Source organism: Pongo pygmaeus, chromosome 2 (genome assembly GCF_028885625.2).
Source record: "Pongo pygmaeus isolate AG05252 chromosome 2, NHGRI_mPonPyg2-v2.0_pri, whole genome shotgun sequence".
NCBI classification, from domain to species: Eukaryota; Metazoa; Chordata; class Mammalia; order Primates; family Hominidae; genus Pongo; species Pongo pygmaeus.
The window spans coordinates 208,947,372-208,967,799 of NC_085930.1; the positions used below are offsets into that span (position 1 = coordinate 208,947,372).

Consider the following 20,428-nt stretch of genomic DNA (forward strand, 5'->3'; position numbering starts at 1 on the left):
ATAGGCAGAGCCATACTTCTTTGAATCACTTGAATCTACACCTACTTAAAATAAGGTTCTTTCTATGTTCGAAGCAACTAAAACTGATAAATCACCCAACTCCTCTGCCTAGCTCATTTGGTGTTAATATTGGCTCTAGAGCTATACTGTCTAATATGGTCCCATTAGCCACATGTAGTTAAACTTACATTTAAATTAAAGTTAAATACCATTTAAAATTTAGCTCCTCAGGGCCGGGCATGGTGGCCCATGACCGTAATCCCAGCACTTTGGGAGGCAGAGGCGGGCAGATCACGAGGTCCGGAGATTGAGACCATCCTGGCCAACATGATGAAACCCCGTCTCTACTAAAAATACAAAAATTAGCTGGGTGTAGTGGCACACAACTGTAGTCCCAGCTACTTGGGAGGCTGAGGCAGGAGAATTGCTTGAACCCGGGAGGTGGAGCTTGCAGTGAGCCAAGATCACACCACTGCACTCCAGCCTGGCGACAGAGCAAGACTCTATCTCAAAATAAATAAATAAATAAGTTCCTTAGTTAACTAGTCACCTTTGAAGTGACATACATGATTAGTGGCTGCCATATTGGGCAGCACAGATATACACCTTTTCCCGCTCTCTTGACAGTGCTTCTCTGGAATTTGTAAGCCATGAATCTTAGACAGCTCTAACTTTGGAATGTTTAAAATCACTAACTTTTAACTTCTTTTTTCCTCTTTATTCATTTAGCCAAAACTCATTTTATATAATTTAAAGTAAATGTAATATGCCTTTTGGTTTTAGACAAAAAACAGAAATGACTTTCATGGTATCGAGAAAGTAACTGATTAAGAACTATTGGAATATGAACTTCCATATTGATTGGAAGCTTTATCATGGGAAGTTAAAATATTGCCTTATATGAAGATTTTATGAAAATGGTATAAACAGCAGAAATTACATTTATCGAGTAGCCTGCATGTGCCAGGCACTGAGTACTTTGTGGTTGAAGCTCAGGAAAGTTAAGTAAATTCCACAGAAATGTGGCTGGTGCTGGTGTTTGAACCCAGACCTGTGTGATGACTTTGGTTTGCTGTTATGCTGTGCTGCTTCCAATTTGCTGAAGACTGTGGTAAGTATTTTACGTGTTTCATCTTAGGAAGGTCTAACTCCCTAAAGATGTATGCTAATACACCATGTTCATTTAAATAAGACAAGTCATCAGTTTTCCTTAAAATAAGAAATATTTAATACAGGCTTTTTTTTCCCTTAAGAAATACGTGGAAGAAGAGGAAAATTGTCAATGATTCTATTACAATTTGGTAGACCAGTATTAATAGGATTTCTATTATTTCGGAATACTGAGATTTTATTTATAAAGTTGCTATTGTGATATTAATATAATTTTTATATTGTCAATTGTCAATTTGATGACTGCTAAGAATTACAGGTTTGTTTGAAGGTTATTTTTGCAAGACAGTGCAACATTCTGATATCTTTTGATAATTTACATGCCCTTTTTTCAAATTATACTTTCAATATTACATTTAACGGAACAGAACAAGTTGGTAACAATTAGGAATATTCACACAATCTTCATTTTGCACAGGAAAATAAGATTGTCTGGTGAAGGTGGTCAATTAAACAAACTGTCACATTATTGAGTAGAGAAAATTCCACTCTCTGTAGCTGCAGGGCAGAGGGGACATTGCCTCCATCTCTTTCCGAGAATCCCATTTGTTAATTATGAAGGTTTGTATTTTTAGGCCAGGATCTGGAATTCCATTTGTTGGCTGTATAATGGACTTGCAGTATTTTCTTTAAAGTTTGATACCATGGTACTTCTCCTTGTTTGCAGGAGACAGATGCTGAGCCCTTACTGTGACACGCTCAGAAGTAACCCACTGCAGCTAACTTGCAGACAGGACCAGAGAGCAGTTGCCGTGTGTAATTTGCAGAAGTTCCCTAAGCCTTTACCACAGGAATACCAGGTAAAACGGGGCTGGGGCACAGTTTCAGGAATCAGCTTTTCAAAAGTAGTCTCCATTTTAACTAAAGGAGTAAATTCTCTTAAGTTTCTTAATTTATAAGGCCTTGTTTGTTTTCTGTAAGTTAGAAAAAAATGGAATAATGCTTCCATTTCTTTATAACTAATGTCCTAATTGATAGCACTTAGTTAAAATCTAGCAGTGTCTTATAATAATGGCAAGAATAATTTGAATATTTGATCTGTTTTTACCTGTTTATGTTTTCTAATTGTTTCCAAAGCCTTGCTATTTAAATTCCTCTAATTTACACAGAAAAAAAAATCTTTAAAGAAAATAACTTAAGTACTCTAATCCAGTTAATTAGAAGACTTGGAAACCCTGCTTTGGAAAAGATTTGATTCGTGGGATCTGAAAGATTAAGGAAATGGTCCCACATATCTTGTCTGGATCTCTGATTTGACCTTTATGTTTCTTTTTATCTTTTATCTTTTTTTTTGAGACAGAGTCTCACTCTATCGCCCAGGCTGGAGTGCAGTGGTGAGATCTCAGCTCACTGCAGCCTCCCCTTCCCAGGTTCAAGTGATTCTTGTGCCTCAGCCTCCCGAGTAGCTGGGTTTACAGCTGCGAGCCACCATGCCTGGCTAATTTTCATATTTTTAGTAGAGTTGGGGTTTCGCCATGTTGCCCAAGCTGGTCTTGAACTCCTGGCCTTGAGTGATCCATCTGCCTCGGCCTCCCAAAGCGCTGGGATTACAGGTGTGAGTCAACATGTCTGGCTACTTTTTGTATTTCTAACAGAGACAGGGCTTCACCATGTTGGCCAGGCTGGTCTCAAACTCCTGACCTCATGTGATCTGCACGCCTCGGCCTCCCAAAGTGTTGGGATTACAGGCGTGAGCCACCATGCCTGGCCATGACCTTTAAGTTTCTTGTTGCCAAAGCCTCAACTTTACCTGCCATTTACAAAGGAACCTTTTGTCAGAAATGATGTCTCAGAAGCTAATTTAAAATAAAGCTGCTGAATTTTAAGCTTCCTACACATATTTATGAGCTCACTGAATGCTTCAGATACCATAAAATAGTAAATATATTCATAGGCATAGTGATATAACTCAATAAGTTGGTGGAAAATGTGACATCTTTAAAAATTTATCTGGTGCATCCAGGGGTGTGAAAACACATACAATTATTTTATTTTTATTTATTTATTTATTTTTGGAGATGGAGTCTTGCTGTGTCACCAGGCTGGAGTGCAGTGGTGCAATCTCGGCTCACTTCAACCTCTGCCTCCCAGGTTCAAACTATTCTCCTGCCGCAGCTTCTCAAGTAGCTGGGACTACGGGTGTGCGCCACCACACCCAGCTAATTTTTGTATTTTTTTTTTTTTTTTTTAGTAGAGACAGGGTTTCACTATATGTTGGCCAGGCTGGTCTTGAACTCCTGACCTCAGGTGATCTGCCCACCTCGGCCTCCCAAAGTGCTGGGATTACAGGCGTGATCCACCATGCCCGGCCATAAAATTAATTTAACAAAGAAAGGAACAATAAAATTTATCTGGTGCCTTGTACCTTTGGTATGCAAAGTATTTTATATATACGATCTCATTTATTTTCTCAGATTTTACTTTTTTCAAGTTTGTCAAAACAACGTATAAACTGCCTCCTAAAAACTCTTGAAAAATTTAAAATGTTGTAACTTTATGCATTAGTTCTGTGATTTGTCAACTCTTAAAACTTCTTTTTGCTCAGTGTAATTAAAACTACTTCATTCTGTTAAAACATTAGTGTAATTTAACATTATGATATATAACTGAAGACTCATTTACTTACCTTGCTTATTTGTAAAATTATAGCAGCCTTTAACTCCTCCTCTGGTGTTTCATTACTGTCCTCTTTATTTGGTGGTGTTGATGAAGAAGGTACGTTAGTATCTTGTGTTATGTGGCTTTAAAGGGTTGCAAGAAATTGCCTGTGCACTTCCTCAGTTTTATACAGAATGTTTCTTCCTTTCTTGTCTTCCCAATATTTTTTCTGCAGTACTTTGATGAACTCAGTGGAATACCTGCAGAAGATCTGCCTTATTACGGTGGTTCCGTGGAAATTGCTGACTACTGCCCTTTCAGTCAGGAATTCAGTTGGCATTTAAGTGGTGAATATCAGCGCAGCTCAGATTGTAGAATATTGGAAAATCAACCAGGTTAGTCGGCTAGTGAAATGAAGTATTATATACATATTAAAATTATATATTAGCAATATAGAATCGTGGTTAAGGGCACAGACCCTAGAGCAGGACTGTCTGAATTTGCTTTATAGTTCAGCTGCTATCCGTATGTAAGAAGTGACTTAACTTTTCTCTGCCTGTTTCTTCATCTGTACGATGGAGGAGAGTTGTGAGAATTAAATGAATTAATGTAGTAAGTGCTTACAATTGTGCCTGACCCATCGAAGGGATTATTAGCATACGCATGCACACACGCTATATTTTAGTCATACCTTCTAGCTGCACGGCACTTTCCATTTGCAAAGCACTTTCATTCTTAACATTTTATTCTTCTGAAAACATTATGAGAAACATAAGGAAGATATTACTGTATTTCCCAGATAGGCGGATAGATACTAAGTGATATAGTTAATTTGTGTCAGTGCAAGATCCTCCAATGCCAGCCTCTTTTTATTAAAATACCTCAGATAAGCTGCTTTTTCCTCTCGTGGGGAATGTATATTTTATGTAAGATAGAAGCAACATGTCACTCTTCAGATATCAAAACAATGTTCTTGTCTCGTGGCCAGTAAGATATACCACCATGTTATTTGTTTCTTCTTAATACATATAAATGAACAAGATATCAAAGGAATTAACAGTATGGCAATTGGGTATTCTGCAATAATAGTTACAGCTCATACTAATTACCTTTGTAAACAGAAATGTTCTCACATCTGATGTAAGAAAGAGCAGTAAGTAGTTTTTCTCTCTGTGTTCATCGGAAGTTTTAACCTAGTCTCCAAACCCCCACCCCATTCCGTACTTTATTACAGACTAAGGCATTTAAATTCTAAATTTTTGTATTCCTACCTTTTACTCTTAAACTTGGCAGATGTAACTGGATTCCTGCAGTCATTTTTCCCCATCATTCATCTATTTAAGAAATGTCCTGGCCAGGCGCAGTGGCTCACGCCTGTAATCACAGCACTTTGGGAGGCCAAGGCAGGTGAATTGCTTGAGCTCAGGAGTTTGAGGCCAGCTGAGCAACATAGTGAAACCCTGTCTGTATCAAAAATACAAAAAATTAGCCAGGTGTGATGGTGCACACCTGTGGTCCCAGCTGTGGAGGAGGACGAGGCCAGAGGATTGCTTGAGCAGCCCAGCAGGTGGAGTTTGCAGTGAGTCGAGATCATGCCACTGCACTCCAGCCTGGGCAACACAGTGAGACCCCATGTCACATCAAAATGATAAATACATAAATACATATCCTAACAACTGATAACCACTCAGCAGTTCCGTATTAAAGCAAAAGAAATGCACAGATCTGTCAGTTATGGATTTGCCAAAGGTATACTGTCACATGTTATTGTTTTAGAGCTGGAGCTGGCAAACTTTTTTTTGTAATGGGGGAAATTATAAGTATTTGGGGCTTTGTGGGTCATAAAGTCTCTAGCTTTCTGATTCAGCTATTCAACTCAGCTGTTACAGTCTGAAAGCAGTTACAGACAATACATACATGAATGAATGTGCCAGGATTTGGCCTGAGGGTTGCAGTTTGCTGAATTCTGTTTTATTATTATTATTATTATTTTTTAGAGACAAGGTCTCACTCTGTCACCCAAGTTGGAGTGCAGTGGCACCATCATAGCTCACTGTAACCTGTAACTCCTGGGCTCAAGTGATTCTCCTGCCTCAGACTCCCCAGAGCCAGGACTACAGGCATGCACCTCCACACCTGACTAATTTTTAAAATTTTTTGTAGAGATGAGGCTTGCTATGTTACCCAAACTGGCCTCAAACTCCTGGCCTCAAGTGGTCCTCCCTCCTTGGCCTCCCAAAGTGTTGAAATTATAGGCTTGAGCCACCACATCCAGCCCTGAACCGCATTTTAGACACTGATCACTATAGTTTTCAAAGACTGATACTCAAAAGAAGTAAAGAATTCTGTTTTATTCTAATTTGCATTTTTTAGCTTATATAATTCAGATTTATCAAAACTGACATAAAACACTTATCTTTATAATATTTTAAAATGGGCTAATTGAACTCTCTACTTCCCCAAAGAAAACTTATTGTAAAGAGTCTAAAGAGAGCAAATTACTGCTCGGGCTTAAGAGCTTTGTCCCTTTGTCCATTAGAGGCCTTTCATTCCTCTGCAGGTTTGTGCTTAATGTGAGATTAGATCAGCATCTTACTAGGTTGGTGGAAGAGTAATTGTGGTTTTGCCGTTAAAGTAATGCGAAAACCGCAATTACTTCTGCACCAGCCTAATATTTATGGACTTCCAGGAGGTGACACAAGTTGAAGATATAAGAAAGTTTTCAAAAGTTGCAACACCCCCCAAAAGTCTGCATTATATAAATCACTTGGCCTCATCCTATCATGAGTAATTTGGAGGTGCCTCCTATTTAGACCACCAGTGAAGATGATTTTATCTTGGTATCTAGTGATCTAATGATTCTTAGTGCTAGTTCTTCTATATATTTAACCTAGAAAACGTTGGGCCCAGTTTTATTCCCTTGTGTCTGATGCAGTAATTTTCTCCCGTTAATTCCTTTATTAAGAACCTAGTGTGAGTTTGGAATCCTGTCGATCCTAATTTTTTTTTTTTTTGAGACGGAGTCTCGCTGTGTCACCCAGGCTGGAGTGCAGTGGCGTGATCACGGCTCACTGCAAGCTCCACCTCCCGGGTTCACACCATTCTCCTGCCTCAGCCTCCCAAGTAGCTGGGACTACAGGCGCCTGCCACCACGCCCGGCTAATTTTTTTGTATTTTTAGTAGAGATGGGGTTTCACCGTGTTAGCCAGGATGGTCTCCATCTTCTGACCTCATGATCCACCCACCTTGGCCTCCCAAAGTGCTGGGATTACAGGCGTGAGCCACCGTGCCTGGCCTACCCTAATTTTTTAAATTTAAAATTTCCATGAAACATGTTTGATTTTTAAAGCAACTTTTAATCATAAAAATGGAATGGTTCAGTTTCTTGTTCTTTGAGCCAAAAGTCAATTTTTAAGGAGACTTTTCTTCTTTGCCTCAGAAATTTTTAAGAACTATGGCGCTGAAAAGTATGGACCTCATTCCGTTTGTCTAATTCAGAAATCAGCATTTGTTATGGAGAAGTGTGAGAGGAAGCTGAGTTACCCAGACTGGGGAAGCGGATGCTATCAGGTAAGCTTATGTTTGTTATTAGTTATGCCAAATATTATGTGATTTTATCTCTTTTATGGTTTTATATTTTAAATTATATTTTCATATTTTATGTCATTAATTTACTGATCAATACTTTATCTTGTTTATGTAAATATTAGTTTGGATGCTTATGTTTTATGAAAATATTGTCATTTCTTTAGAAAAAGTGCCTCTTAAAAATATATATGTAATTGCTGTAATGTTACTTCTGGGCATATATTCTGAGGAAGTAATGGTAAATAGGTAATTTTGTTCTTGAGCAAATATTACTTTGTAATGGAAAACATGTACAATTTTATTTTGAAAGGTCTGAGGACCGCATGGGTTATAAGAATTAGTAAATCAGGCTGGACGTGGTGGCTCACTCCTGTAATCCCAAAGCGCTTTTTATTTCATCCCACTTTTTATTTCATTTGGGAGGCTGAGCCAGGAGGATCGCTTGAGCCCAGGATTCAAGACCATCCTAGGCAACAAAGCAAGACCGTCTCTAAAAAAATAAAGAAAAAAGAATTAATATCAGTTGCTGATTAATAATAGGGTATTTTTTCCTTTGTAATTAGAAATCCAAAAAGGGCAAAGTACAATTTTTTTTCCTTCTTCTTTTTCTTTTTCTTTTTCTTTTTTTTGAGACAAGGTCTTGCTCTGTCAGCGAGGCTGGAGTGCTGGTGCAGTCACGGCTCACTGTATCCCTACCTCCTGGGTTCAAGTGACCCTCCCACCGCAGCCTCCTGAGTCGCTGGGACTACAGGTGTGCACCACACACCCGACTAAGTGTTTGATTTTTTGTAGAGAAGAGGTCTCACTGTGTCGCCCAGGCTAGATTAGAACTTCGGGGCCCAAGCAATCCTCTTGCCTTGGCCTCCCAAAGTGCTGGGATTATAGATGGCGGCCACCATGCCTCGCCTACTATTTCCTTAATTATCTTATTTGCACATCTGATATTTTATGACATCACCTTATTAAGGACTTATAAAGATGTAGCCATTCTGTGACTTAGGAGCATCCAACGGAATGAATCTTCTGCATCCTACAAATGGATGTCAGGGAGGAGAGTGTAAGCCTGAGAAATGCAGAATAAGCATTCCTGTGCCATTTCAGCTGCAAGAGCTAAACGGACCTTTGTAACTGGAAATTTAACTGTTATCATTAGTTACTTATCAAATTAACTTTTTTTTTTGGTAACTGCTTTTTTTCTTTTCTATTTTTTTTTTTTTTTTTTTTTTTTTTTGAGACAGGGTTTTGCTCTGTCACCCAGGCTAGAGACAATGGCGCGATCATGCTCACTGCAGCCGTGAACTCCCAGGCTCAGGCAATTCTCCCACCTCAGCCATCTGAGAAGCTGGGACTACAGGTGCACACCACCACACCCGGCTGATTTTTCTTATTTTTTGTAGAGACAGGCTTTTGCCATGCTACTCAGGCTGGTCTTGAACTCCTGGGTTCATATGATTCACCTGCCTCAGCCTCCCAAAATGCTGGGACTACAGATATGAGCCACTTTGCCTGACCTGGTAATAGCACTATCAAGATATACTTTACATACCATACAATTTATGTAAAATTAACTTTTTTTTTCATTTTTTCTCTTTTGAGACAGGGTCTTACTCTGTCACCCAGGCTGGAGTGCAATGGTGCGATCTCAGCTCACTGCAACCTCCACCTCCCGGTTCCAGAGATTCTTGTGCCTCAGCCTCCTGCACAGCTGGAATCACAGGCATGCGCCACCATACCCAGCTAATTTTTGTATTTTTAGTACAAAAATTGACCAGGCTGGTCTCAAACACCTGGCCTAAACTGATCCTCCTGCCTCAGCCTCCCAAAGTGCTGGGATTATAAGCATGAGCCACCACTCCTGGCCGAATATTTCTTTTCTTTCTGTCACAAGATATTCTAAGCTCACTTTGTTTTTGTCTGCCCCTGACGTGGAATTAACCATTTCTCCAAAGATCCCTAGTTACTTTTAATGGAGTATGGTGTTTAGAGACTAAGATCTGGGTGGTAATTATACTGTTGATTGCTTTTAGTGGAGTGTGTGGTGTTACAGACTAAGATCTGGGCGCTAATTATACTGTTCATTGCTTTTAGTGGAGTGTGGTGTTAGAGACTAAGATCTGGGTGGTAATTGCACTGTTCATTGCTTTTAGTGGAGTGTGGTGTTAGAGACTAAGATCTGGGCGCTAATTATACTGTTCATTGCTTTTAGTGGAGTGTGGTGTTAGAGACTAAGATCTGAGTGGTAATTGTACTGTTCATTGCTTTTAGTGGAGTGTGGTGTTAGAGACTAAGATCTGGGCGCTAATTATACTGTTCATTGCTTTTAGTGGAGTGTGGTGTTTAGAGACTAAGATCTGGGTGGTAATTATACTGTTGATTGTCATTGATAATAGCAGTTGGGAATTGGGAATACCAGCTCATCAGGCCCTCTTAGTAAGGTAGGAAATATATGTGTATGTATCAGTACACTCTCCTGTGAGTACGTGTGTGTGTGTGTAAGTAACCATGAGTTTGCATCAGTAAGGTTGGTTTGATTCCATTGGTTGGAGACCTTGTCTGATACCAAAGGATTTATTTTAGTTTTCCACCTTTTCATATTGGTACTTCTTTCACCAACAGTGAGAAGTCCAGCTGCTGTCATCTCAGCATGTTTACTCATTTGATCTATCCACATCCCGTCCACTTTCTCCCACTCCCATTGCCCTCCTCACCTGGCCAACTCTGCATGACCTCCCGGTCACACACCTCCCCCCACCCCTCCAAACAGATCACCTACCTTGCCTCACTAACGGCTTTAGACGTAATTGCTTTTGAGGAAGGGGAAAGGAGAAAGGGAGGGATCACTGAGCTTTTTTTTCTTAAAATTGTGGCAAAATATATATAACACAAAAATTTCCATCTTAACTGTTTGTACGTGTACAGTTAAGTGGCACTAAATACATTCATGTGGTTGCGCACATGGCCACTGTGCGTCTCAGAAACTCTGTACTCACTAAACAGTCCCTCCCACTTCCTCCCCACCCCAGCCCTGACAGCCTTTATTCTACGTCCTCTCTCTGTGGATTTGCCTAATCTAGATAGTCCTTATAAGTAGAATCATACAATGTTTGTCCTTTTGTACCTGACTTCTTTTACTTAGCATAGCGTTCTCAGGGCTCATCCACATTGTGCCATGTATCAGAACAGTATTCCCTACGGTGTTCCTTTATGTCTGAATAACACTCCATTGTATGGATCTGTCACGTTTTGAATCAGTTGATGGACACTTAGGTCGTTTGCGTCCACCTCTTGGCTATTGCAATCTTGCTGCAGCGAACACTGGCTTTCACATATCTGTCTGAGTCCCTGTTTTCAGTCTACTCAGCAGTAGAATTGCTGTATCATATGGCAATTCTGTTTAGCTTTTTTAGGAACTACCAAACTAGGTTTTTTGTTGTTGTTGTTGAGGGGTTTTTGGTGTTATTTTGAGGTTTCTTTTTTATTATTATTAATAGACTTTATTTTTTAGAGCAATTTTAGGTTCACAGCAAATTTGAGCGGAAGGACAGAGAGTTCCCATATACCCCTGCTCCACACACCCGTAGCCTCCCGCACCGTCAGCATCCTGTACCACAGACGTATTTTTGGTACAATCGATGAACCCACATGATCATCCGAAGTCCATGTTCCATTAGGGTTCACTCTGGGTGTTCTACATTCTGTGGGCTTTGACACCTGTATGATATTCATCCATAAGATAAATGAGTTGTTGAAATGGGCTTTGTTATAAGTTAAAGATTGGCTATCTGTGGCTAAATAATTGCTGAGACTAACATAAATAAGAATAAATGAAATAAAAAGTGGGATGAAATACTTCAGGTGAAAGTCAAAGGGAAACTGTATTATCTCTGTACAAAAGAGACCTTTAAGCATGTGTTTTCATGTCAGCCCTTTGTGTTCTTAACATGTTTTTCTCTGATGAAACTGAGATCATGGACCTTATCATATCACCTTTTGTGCTGATGGCACCTTTTAATATAAGTTTTTAAGTAATTTATATATTTATTAAATAGGTCAGCAGTTCACATGGTGAAAAATTCAAAAGATGCAAAAGAATGTACAGGGTAAAGGAAAAGCCTTTCCCAGCCCTGTCTTTCAGTCACTCACTTCTCCCTTTGGAGGGAAGTAATATTACCAGTTTCTTGTGTCCTTCTAAAGATGGACTCTGTGCAGGCACAAATTTATATTTTTGTTTCATTTTTTACACCAATAGTATCAAGTTACACATACTGTTCTGTGGTGTGTATTAAAGAGTCGTTCTTAGTATCATCTTACATCATTCCAGCCCCATGTCTGAACTGGCTGTGGACGTCACAAGTACATTTGGTTGTACTTTGATCATTCTGAATTCAGTTCCTGCAAAATCCAGTTTAGGACCCCTCTCTCAACAACTCCGCATTTCAGCTGTGTTGCTTCCAGCACTGGTCCCAGTCTCTCTAATTAGAAACCAGAATGATCATTTTCTACTCTCTGTTCTATAAAGACCGATCAATACAGACTAAGTCTTTAGATTACTCTCCTATTGAAATCTCTTATATCTATTTTATTTTAGGTTTACCTTCATAGTTCAAGCCATCATCACTTCACAGCTGACTAATTTCCCTCCTCAGCTTACTTCCGTGAGCACGTTGATCCTTTTAAAATTTCAGTTTTGATCAAACTTAGACATGCAAATAGTTTGAAACAAATTTGTTGTCTGCTTCCAAAAAACTACAGCCTCAGGCCAGGCGCTGTGACTCATGCCTGTAATCCCAGCACTTTGGTTGGCTGAGGCTAACACTTGAGGTCAGGAGTTCGAGATCAGCCCGGGCAACATGGTGAAACCCCATCTCTACTAAAAATACAAAAACTAGCCGGGCATGGTGGCGCATGCCTGTAATCCCTGCTATTCAGGTGGCTGAGGCATGAGAATCGCTTGAACCTGGGAGATGGAGGTTGCAGTGAGCCGAGATCGCACCACTGCACTCCAGCCCGGGCAATGGAGTGAGACTACATGTAAAAACAAACACAAACAAACAGAAAAACACACAAAAAACTAGAGCCTCTGTTATTACTTCCCTAATGCTTATGACTTCTTCCCAGAGTCTTCACTTTCAATTCTTAGTTGTTGTTTTGTTGGGGGTGGAGGAGTCAGGGGGAGACTTACTATTTGCTTTCTTGTTTTTTTTTATTATTATTACTTTTTTGAGATGGGTTCTTGTTCTGTCGCCCAGGCTGGAGTGTAGGTGGCATGATCCCTCGGCTCACTGCAACCTCTGCTTCCCAGGTTCAAGTGATTCTCCTGCCTCAGCCTCCCAAGTAGCTGGGATTATAGGCGCCCGCCACCATGCCTAGCTAGTTTTTTTTATTTTTAGTAGAGACAGGGTTTCACCATGTTGGCCAGGCTGGTCTCGAAATCCTGACCTCAAGTGATCTGCCTGCCTGGGCCTCCCAAAGTGCTGGGGTTACAGGCATGAGCCACTGCACCTGGCCTGCTTTTTTATTTTTGAAAAGCTTATATTATTCTTTCATAAGGTTTGAATTTCACATGTTAGCTGTTGACTTTGGAAAATAAGAATTTAGTTGGTTCACCTCCTCCTCTTGCTGTGTTCACTTCCTCTTTCCCCATCGTACACTTCGTTTCCCCCTCCTGCCAGTGGTGATTATGGATAAATATGTACTCACTGTTTACATTACCATAACTACACAAACGTGGCGCCTGGTAGTGTGCAATCATTACTTCCCCGTTCTCCCCAGTATTTCGTTTTCTCTGGATTTAAGATCTCGTTTTTTCATGCAATTAGTTTTCTTTGTATTTAGCACTAATTTAATTCTAAGCTCTTCTCCCAGTTGGGCTCATCTCCTTTCAGTATAACCAGATACCTGAGGTATTCTATCCATTTCATCTTGAGGAAGTCTCTCCTGAACATTTCTGGCCTGTGCTAATCCCGACTATATAATCCTTATGTTGGCAGCACAGCTGGCATCTTGGGATCTCGAGTCAGGATCATCCTGGAGGTCCCTCTGGTCCCTCTGCCTCTCTCATATTGGATCCCCTACTTCATGGATTTTGTGTCATATTCTTTTTTGGATTTTTTTCATTTTAATGGAACATATCTTCTAGTGGAGATTTGAGGAGTATGTGACGGAGAAAAGCGTTGAGACTTGCATGTCTGAAAGCATCACTGTTCCACCGTGACGCCTGCTGACAGCGCGGGAAGGCAGGACCTCACCTCTGCCCTCAAGGTCTTCAGCTAGGCCTGAGAATGAAATAGGCATAAGCCCGATGAACAGGAGGAAAACATACACATTTATGTAATCTAAGTTTTACATGACACAGGAGCCCACATGAGTAAATGAAAACTCAAAGAAGTGTAAAACCTATATACTTTTATACTACATTGAACAAAGGGAGGCAGTTACAGAAAAGTAAAACGTATGCAGAGGCTAAAGGAAGATAAGAATTATTTTAAGAAGGTCTGTTTGTACCAAATTCTTTGGCTTTGACTCCATGTATTGGTGATAAAAATGTTTGTTTTCTCCTGGAAAAGGAAGGATATTATTCATGTGGGAGTTGTATCTTCTGCTTTCAGGAGGAAAGGGGAGGTCAGAACAGTCTTGTTGGGTCTGCTGTGTTTAAGTCCCTTTAGCTGGAAACCTTTGTGCCAAAACAGCACATTTTGGGGTGGCGTGTTCTGCCATCCTTCAATAGCTTGGGTGGGTATAGCTTTCTTTTTGAAAATTATTTTCCTAATGGATGATTGGGTGCAGGAAAAAAAGAAAGAAAATTATTTTCCATCAGAATTCTGAAAGCATTTTTCCTTTGTGTGCTGACTCTCAGTGTCATTCTGAGTTTCAATTGCCAGAATCTTTTTTCTTTCTTCTCTGGAAGCTGGTAGATTCTTAATTTTAACTTCACATACCACATCCCCACCTGCCACAAGCCCCAGTATTCCAAAATTTAATGGGTTGATTCTATTTTTGGTGATCATTAACAGCCTGTTCATATTCAAGAAGTGACTGGGGCCTGGCACCGTGGCTAACGCCTGTAATCACAGCACTTTGGGAGGCTGAGACAGGTGGATCACTTGAGGTCAAGAGTTTGAAAGCAGCCTGGCCAACATGATGAAACCCCTCATCTACTAAAAATACAAAAATTAGCCCAGTGTGGTGGTGGGCGCCTGTAATTCCAGCTACACAGGAGGCTGAGGCATGAGAATCACTTGAACCCAGGAGGTGGAGGTTGCAGTGAGCTGAGATGACGCTATTGTACCACAGCCTGGGCGACAGAGTGAGACTCTGACTCAAAAAAAAAAAAAAAAAAAAGAAAGAAAAGAAAAGTGCCTGGAAGCCAGTTTGGAAGCTCTGAGCACACACATAGGGCTCGTTGACTGTGGTCTCACTATGGGGCTTCTTCCTTACAAACCCTTTGATGTCTGTGTCTTGAGGGTTTCCCTTTTGATGGGTCAGATTGGTCAGAGAAACTGCCAGTGTCCTGCCTGAAGTTTATATGCTGTCAGAGTTCTAGGAAGGAAGTCGATTTTGAATGCTTTAACCTGTAAACTTCGAGTCCTTATTTTCCTGATGGCATCCCAGCTCTCTGCTGTACTTAGTTTTCCCCAGAACAGAAAAACTCTGTTTTACCCTTTCCAAAAAATAAATCTCCAGTATGCAGGTGTGTTAGTCCATTGTGTGTTGCCGTAAAAGAGTATCTGAGGCTGGGTAATTTATAAAGAAAAGAGGTTAACTTTGGCTTATGGTTCTGCAGACTACAGGAAGCATAAGTGCTGTCATCGGCTTCTGGTGAGGGCTCAGGAAGCTTATAGTCATGGCAGAAGGCAGAGTGGGGGCAGGCTTATCCCATAGAGCGGGAACGAGAGAGGAGCGAAGTCCCAACCTCTTGAACAAGCAGATCTCCGGGGAACTTATTCCTGTGGGGAGGGCACCAAGCTATTCATGAGGGATCCCTCCCCAGGACCCAGACACCTCCCACTAGGCCCCACCTCCAACACTGGGAATCATATTTCAACAGAAGATTTGGACAAATACCCAAACTATATCAGCTGGGTTCGGAACGAACTGATCCAGCTGCTCGCAGTAAGGGAGAGGAATGCTGGGGTCTGTTTCTGAAACAGACGTTTATCTAATCCTTTTGATTGTAGCTCTTACTTCTTGGTACCAGGTGTGGCTGTGGCAGTCCTGAGCCCTCTTTGTGTTCTGCAGATCAGTTTCTTCCTGGCTCTTCCTGCTGCTGGATTTTGATTCCGCTTTCCCGAGTCTGTTCTGTCTGCTGCTACTTGTACATCTACCCTCCTGCCCACACTTAACTCCCAGGAATCCCACAATGAGAAGACTTCAGCTTCAGCAAGGGAGTTTTCCTCTTGTCCTGTCAACACTCATATAATTCTCATCTCTGAGCCATGTGCATTCTGCTTCCCAACCTGTAACATCTGCCCAGCAGTGATCCAAATCCTGTGTACATCCTTAGGATACAAACGCTGTCTTCCATGAAAGTTTCTAATATTTGTTCTTGTTTCTACCACTTATTGCCTCTTAATCATGAAATAGTCTGGTACTGTTCATTGTTTGCTTTTTCTTCTAATTTCAAAATACAGTTAGTATTTTATAAAAAAAATTTATTATTATTTTTATTATCTTTTTTTTTTGAGATGGAGTCTCACTCTGTCACCCAGGCTGGAGTGCAGTGATGGGATCTCAGCTCACTGCAACCTCTTTCTCCTGGGTTCAAGTGATTCTTATGCCTCAGCCACTCGAGTAGCCCACCATTACGCCTGGCTAAGTTTTGTATTTTTAGTAGAGATGGGGTTTCACCAGGTTGGCCAGGCTGGTCTCGAACTCCTGACCTCAGGTGATCCACCTGCCTTGGTGTCCCACAGTGCTGGGATTACAGGCATGAGCCACTGTGCCCAGCTGAAAAAAAATTTTTATATCCTACTCATCTTTCCTCAATTGAAACTGCTAGAGGGCAGGCACTGTATTGTGTACTTTTTTAGTGTCCTTTTCAGCGCCAAGCATGGCGCTCGATCAAGTCTCGCTTTAAAGAATAATGATGTTGCACTGTAGCTGTGGTGATGCTTACTTGATGTGGATCACGGAGTGACAGACTTAGAGAAGAGGTCACACTTCATTGTTTGTTTTGTGATAGCTTAAAACAAATTTTCAAAAGAGTGATATATTTCAACTTAACTGATGATAGAGTTATTTCAAAATGACTTCAAATATACTTTTGAACTCTTCTTTTGAAATTATCTTTAGAAGTAGTTTAATAATCACCTAAGGAAATCAATCTTAGTAATTTTGTGTCACACCTTGTATTAACCAGGTTAGTCAACTACCTTTGCTGGACTTGCTTCTGGGCAACCTTGGGCTATTTCCAAAAATTATATCTACTTGCTACGTAAAAATTTGCTACCATCAGACAGGTTCAGAAGCATGCACTGACTTTGAAGATAGTTCCAAGAGAGAAGTTTCAGAAGTGTTTAAAGGGAAGTAGCATAATTGAATGTGAAGTCTTTGTAGAAAACAACTTTGAGGTTGTTTTTTTAAATAGTTAAAATTTTTGGCTGGGTGTGGCTCACGCCTGTAATCCCAGCACTTTGGGAGGCCGAGGCGGGCAGATCACCTGAGGTCAGAAGTTCAAGACCAGCCTGGCCAACATGGTGAAACCCCATCTCTACTAAAAATACAAAAATTTAGCTGGGTGTGGTAGCGCACGCCTGTAGTCCCAGCTGCTCAGGAGGCTTAGGCACAAGAATTGCTTGAACCTGGGAGGCAGAGGTTGCAGTGAACCGAGATCATGCCATGCCGCTGCACGCCAGCCTGGGCAACAGAGTGAGACTCGGTCTAAAAAAAATAAATTAATTAAAATAAAAAAATTACTATTTCTAAATGTTTTAAAAGTTAGCATTAATGTGTTTTCTTTTGCTTTTAAAAACTGATTTCATTAGCTATCACGTGCAAATGAGCTATGAGTCTTGCCTTTAAAGATAAAGTCTGGATAAAATTCCTGTGACTGAGCAGTGGATTTGGGGTAGGGAGAAAGAATGAAGAACTTCTGCTGTGTTGCGTTTCTATGCTGTATAAATTCTTGTTTGTTTATAATAAACATATTTTTGTAATTTCAAACCCCAATTAAAATTTGACTTATGGCCAGGTGCAGTGGCTCACACCTTTAATCCCAACACTTTGGCAGGCCAGGGTGGGTGGATAACTTGAGTCCAGGAGTACGAGACCAGCCTAGGCAACATGACAAAACCCAAACCCCATCTCTACAAGAAAATACAAAAATTAGCCAGGCACAGTGGCACATGCCTGTAGTCCCAGCTACTCAGGAGGCTGAGGTGGGGGCATCACCTGAGCCCAAGGTAGTCAAAGCTGCAGTGAGCCAAGATCGCCACTGTATTCTAGCCTGGGCAACAGAGCAAGACCCCATCTCAAAAAAAAAAAAAAAAAGCAGTATGTGTGTGCCCCCTTGTAATTTTTGGGAAAAGTGTCCATAGCTTCCATCAGATTCTAAAAAATGTGCTAGATTCAAAGTTTAAGAACTCCTGCCACACAGAGTATAATTCTTTTAGGACCTAAATAACCCTCTTTTGTTTTTTATTTTTTATTTTTTTTGACACGGAGTCTTGCTCTGTCGCCCAGGCTGGAGTGCAGTGGCATGATCTCGGCTCACTGCAACCTCTGCCTCCCAGGATCAAGCGATTCTCCTGCCTCAGCCTCCTCAGTAGCTGGGACTACAGGTGCGTGACACCACGCCCAGCTAGTTTTTGTATTTTTACTAGAGACAGGGTTTCACCATGTTGGCCAGGCTGGTCTCGAACTCCTGACCTCATGATCTGCCCGCCTCAGCCTCTGAAAGAGTGGGATTACAATGTAAGCCACCGTGCCTGGCCAACTTAACTCTTTATATGAGGTTAAAGATATGCCCACACTGCAAATTGTGCTTTATAGCCAATGTTTTTAGTAAATTTTAATATATTTTCCTGTAGTTGAAGGAGAAATCTCTTAGAATCTTACTGACCTGATATTTATTATTTTTATGTATATATTTTTTCCTGTTTGAAGGTTTCTTGTTCTCCTCAAGGTCTGAAAGTTTGGGTCCAAGATACTTCATATTTGTGTAGTCGGGCTGGGCAGGTCCTCCCCGTCAGTATCCAGATGAATGGCTGGATTCACGATGGAAACCTGCTCTGCCCATCGTGTTGGGACTTCTGTGAGCTCTGTCCTCCAGAAACAGACCCTCCAGCCACTAACCTGACCCGAGCTCTGCCACTGGGTGAGTGCTCTCTGTGGTTGGAATAAAGAGGGAACTGACCCGAGCTCTGCCACTGGGTGAGTGCTCTCTATGGTTGGAATAAAGAGGGAAAAGAGAAGGGGGTGAACTTCTCTTATAAAATGTTGGCATTTCCCTTCAAGGAAGCTCTAAAACAAGTTGAGTTTCTTCTCTTCTGATTGCATTTTTATGGGAAGTTCCTCCTTCCCACCATTATCGGAAATCTAAGGTAGGTCAGCTTGACACTTCTGAGTAAGAGCAAGGGTGAGGAACCTTTCTGGTGAAGAACCTCTGAGTTGCACAAAATTATTCATCAAAGATCACAAAAAGTGAACGTTGTATCCATTCATTTGGAAATTAAGGGTAAACAAAATTCTGCTCATTAAATGCAAAAAGTAATTAAATATATTTTAGTCGTATCATAATCAGCTGAAGTGAAAGTGAGGGAAAGACCTGGAAAAGATACTGAAAAAAGGAATTGGCATACCCACAAAGAGGAGAAAGATGCAATAACACACATGCGAAATGAGACAGAGAGACGTGGGCTGGCAAAGACTGGGGGATTCATTGAGGAATAGGACCGAGTGCTCGTTCTGTGAGACTCCAGAGAATGGAACTGGCACCAAGAGATTGAAGCTGTGAGGAGACAGATGCCAATTGAACCCTTTAGGAGCAGGAGGGGAATGCAGAAAACACCCTTGAGAAGAATGCCTTCCCCATGAAATTGACAGTGTTCAAACTGAGGCTGATAACGCATTGCTGAGAGTATAAAAGCAGAATTCATGAATTCACAATTAAAGTTTTGATTTAAATGACCTTGAGATTTTTATGGCAGTTTGACATTTCAGATTATGAACAATAAAAATCTTATGCAATGTTTCATTTTCTCAACTAGAGGTGTTTTTTAGGTGGAACTGCATTGCCCTTTGCCTAGTCCATGGTGTGACTGAAAATAGAGGGCCACACTCAGTTTTCAAGTCAAAGTTTCTCCACCTCTAAGATTAACTTCCCTTCTTTTCCAAATCCTGACGACTTCATCCCCTAGGGGCTGTAGGCAGAGGATGAGTTTTGGAAGATGAGTACTTGTGTTGGGGGTCCCCAGGAGCACCTTTAATTTGTTGGTTCACCAGAAGGACTCACAGGACTCAGCTGCTCATCATAGTACTCACGGCTAAGATTTGTTAAAGTGAAATGATGCAGAGCAAAATCAGCAAAGGGAAGAGGTGCGTGGGGCAAAGTTGTGAGGAAACTGGTTCCCAGCCACCAGCAAAGGCCCTCATTGCATGCAGAACTTTCTAAAGATAGCAGTCTCAGGCCTGCTGTGTTAACTCTGTTCTACACAGTACTCCAAGTGAGGCAGCTGAGTTTTCTGCAGTTACAATCATAATGACATAATGAATTATTTGATATAAAATCTTAGGTCAAGGCAGGTGGATCACTTGAGGTCAGGAGTTCAAGATCAACCTGGCCAACATGGTGAAAACCCATCTCTACTAAAAACACAAAAATCAGCCACATGTGGTGGTACGCACCTGTAATCCCAGCTACTCGGGAGGCTGAGGCAGTAGAATCACTTGAACCCGGCAGGCAGAGCCAAGATCACACCACTGCACTCACGCCTGAGCAATAGAATGAGACTCTGTCTCAAAATAAATAAACAAAATAAATAAATAAATAAATAAATAAATAAATAAATAAAAGCTCATCTTTATTGTTTAAAATATTTAAAAGGACAACTCTTCCTAAAATAAGGTCAGGTTG

The 20,428-nt window shown here is 40.9% G+C and overlaps 1 protein-coding gene across 10 annotated transcripts in view; it reads left to right on the forward strand.

Moving 5' to 3' along the window:
- LMLN (leishmanolysin like peptidase) overlaps positions 1 to 20,428 on the forward strand; it is an 84,007-nt gene that overhangs the window by 55,593 nt on the left and 7,986 nt on the right. For 9 of the 10 annotated variants that reach the window (XM_054480584.2, XM_054480586.1, XM_063661397.1 and 6 more), the window contains 4 exons: positions 1,838 to 1,970; positions 4,004 to 4,163; positions 7,208 to 7,338; positions 18,460 to 18,670. In XM_054480584.2, the coding sequence (XP_054336559.1) occupies positions 1,838 to 1,970; positions 4,004 to 4,163; positions 7,208 to 7,338; positions 18,460 to 18,670 (635 nt within the window). The remainder of the gene's footprint in view (positions 1 to 1,837; positions 1,971 to 4,003; positions 4,164 to 7,207; positions 7,339 to 18,459; positions 18,671 to 20,428) is intronic. The other variant, XM_054480590.1, reaches the window with a different exon arrangement.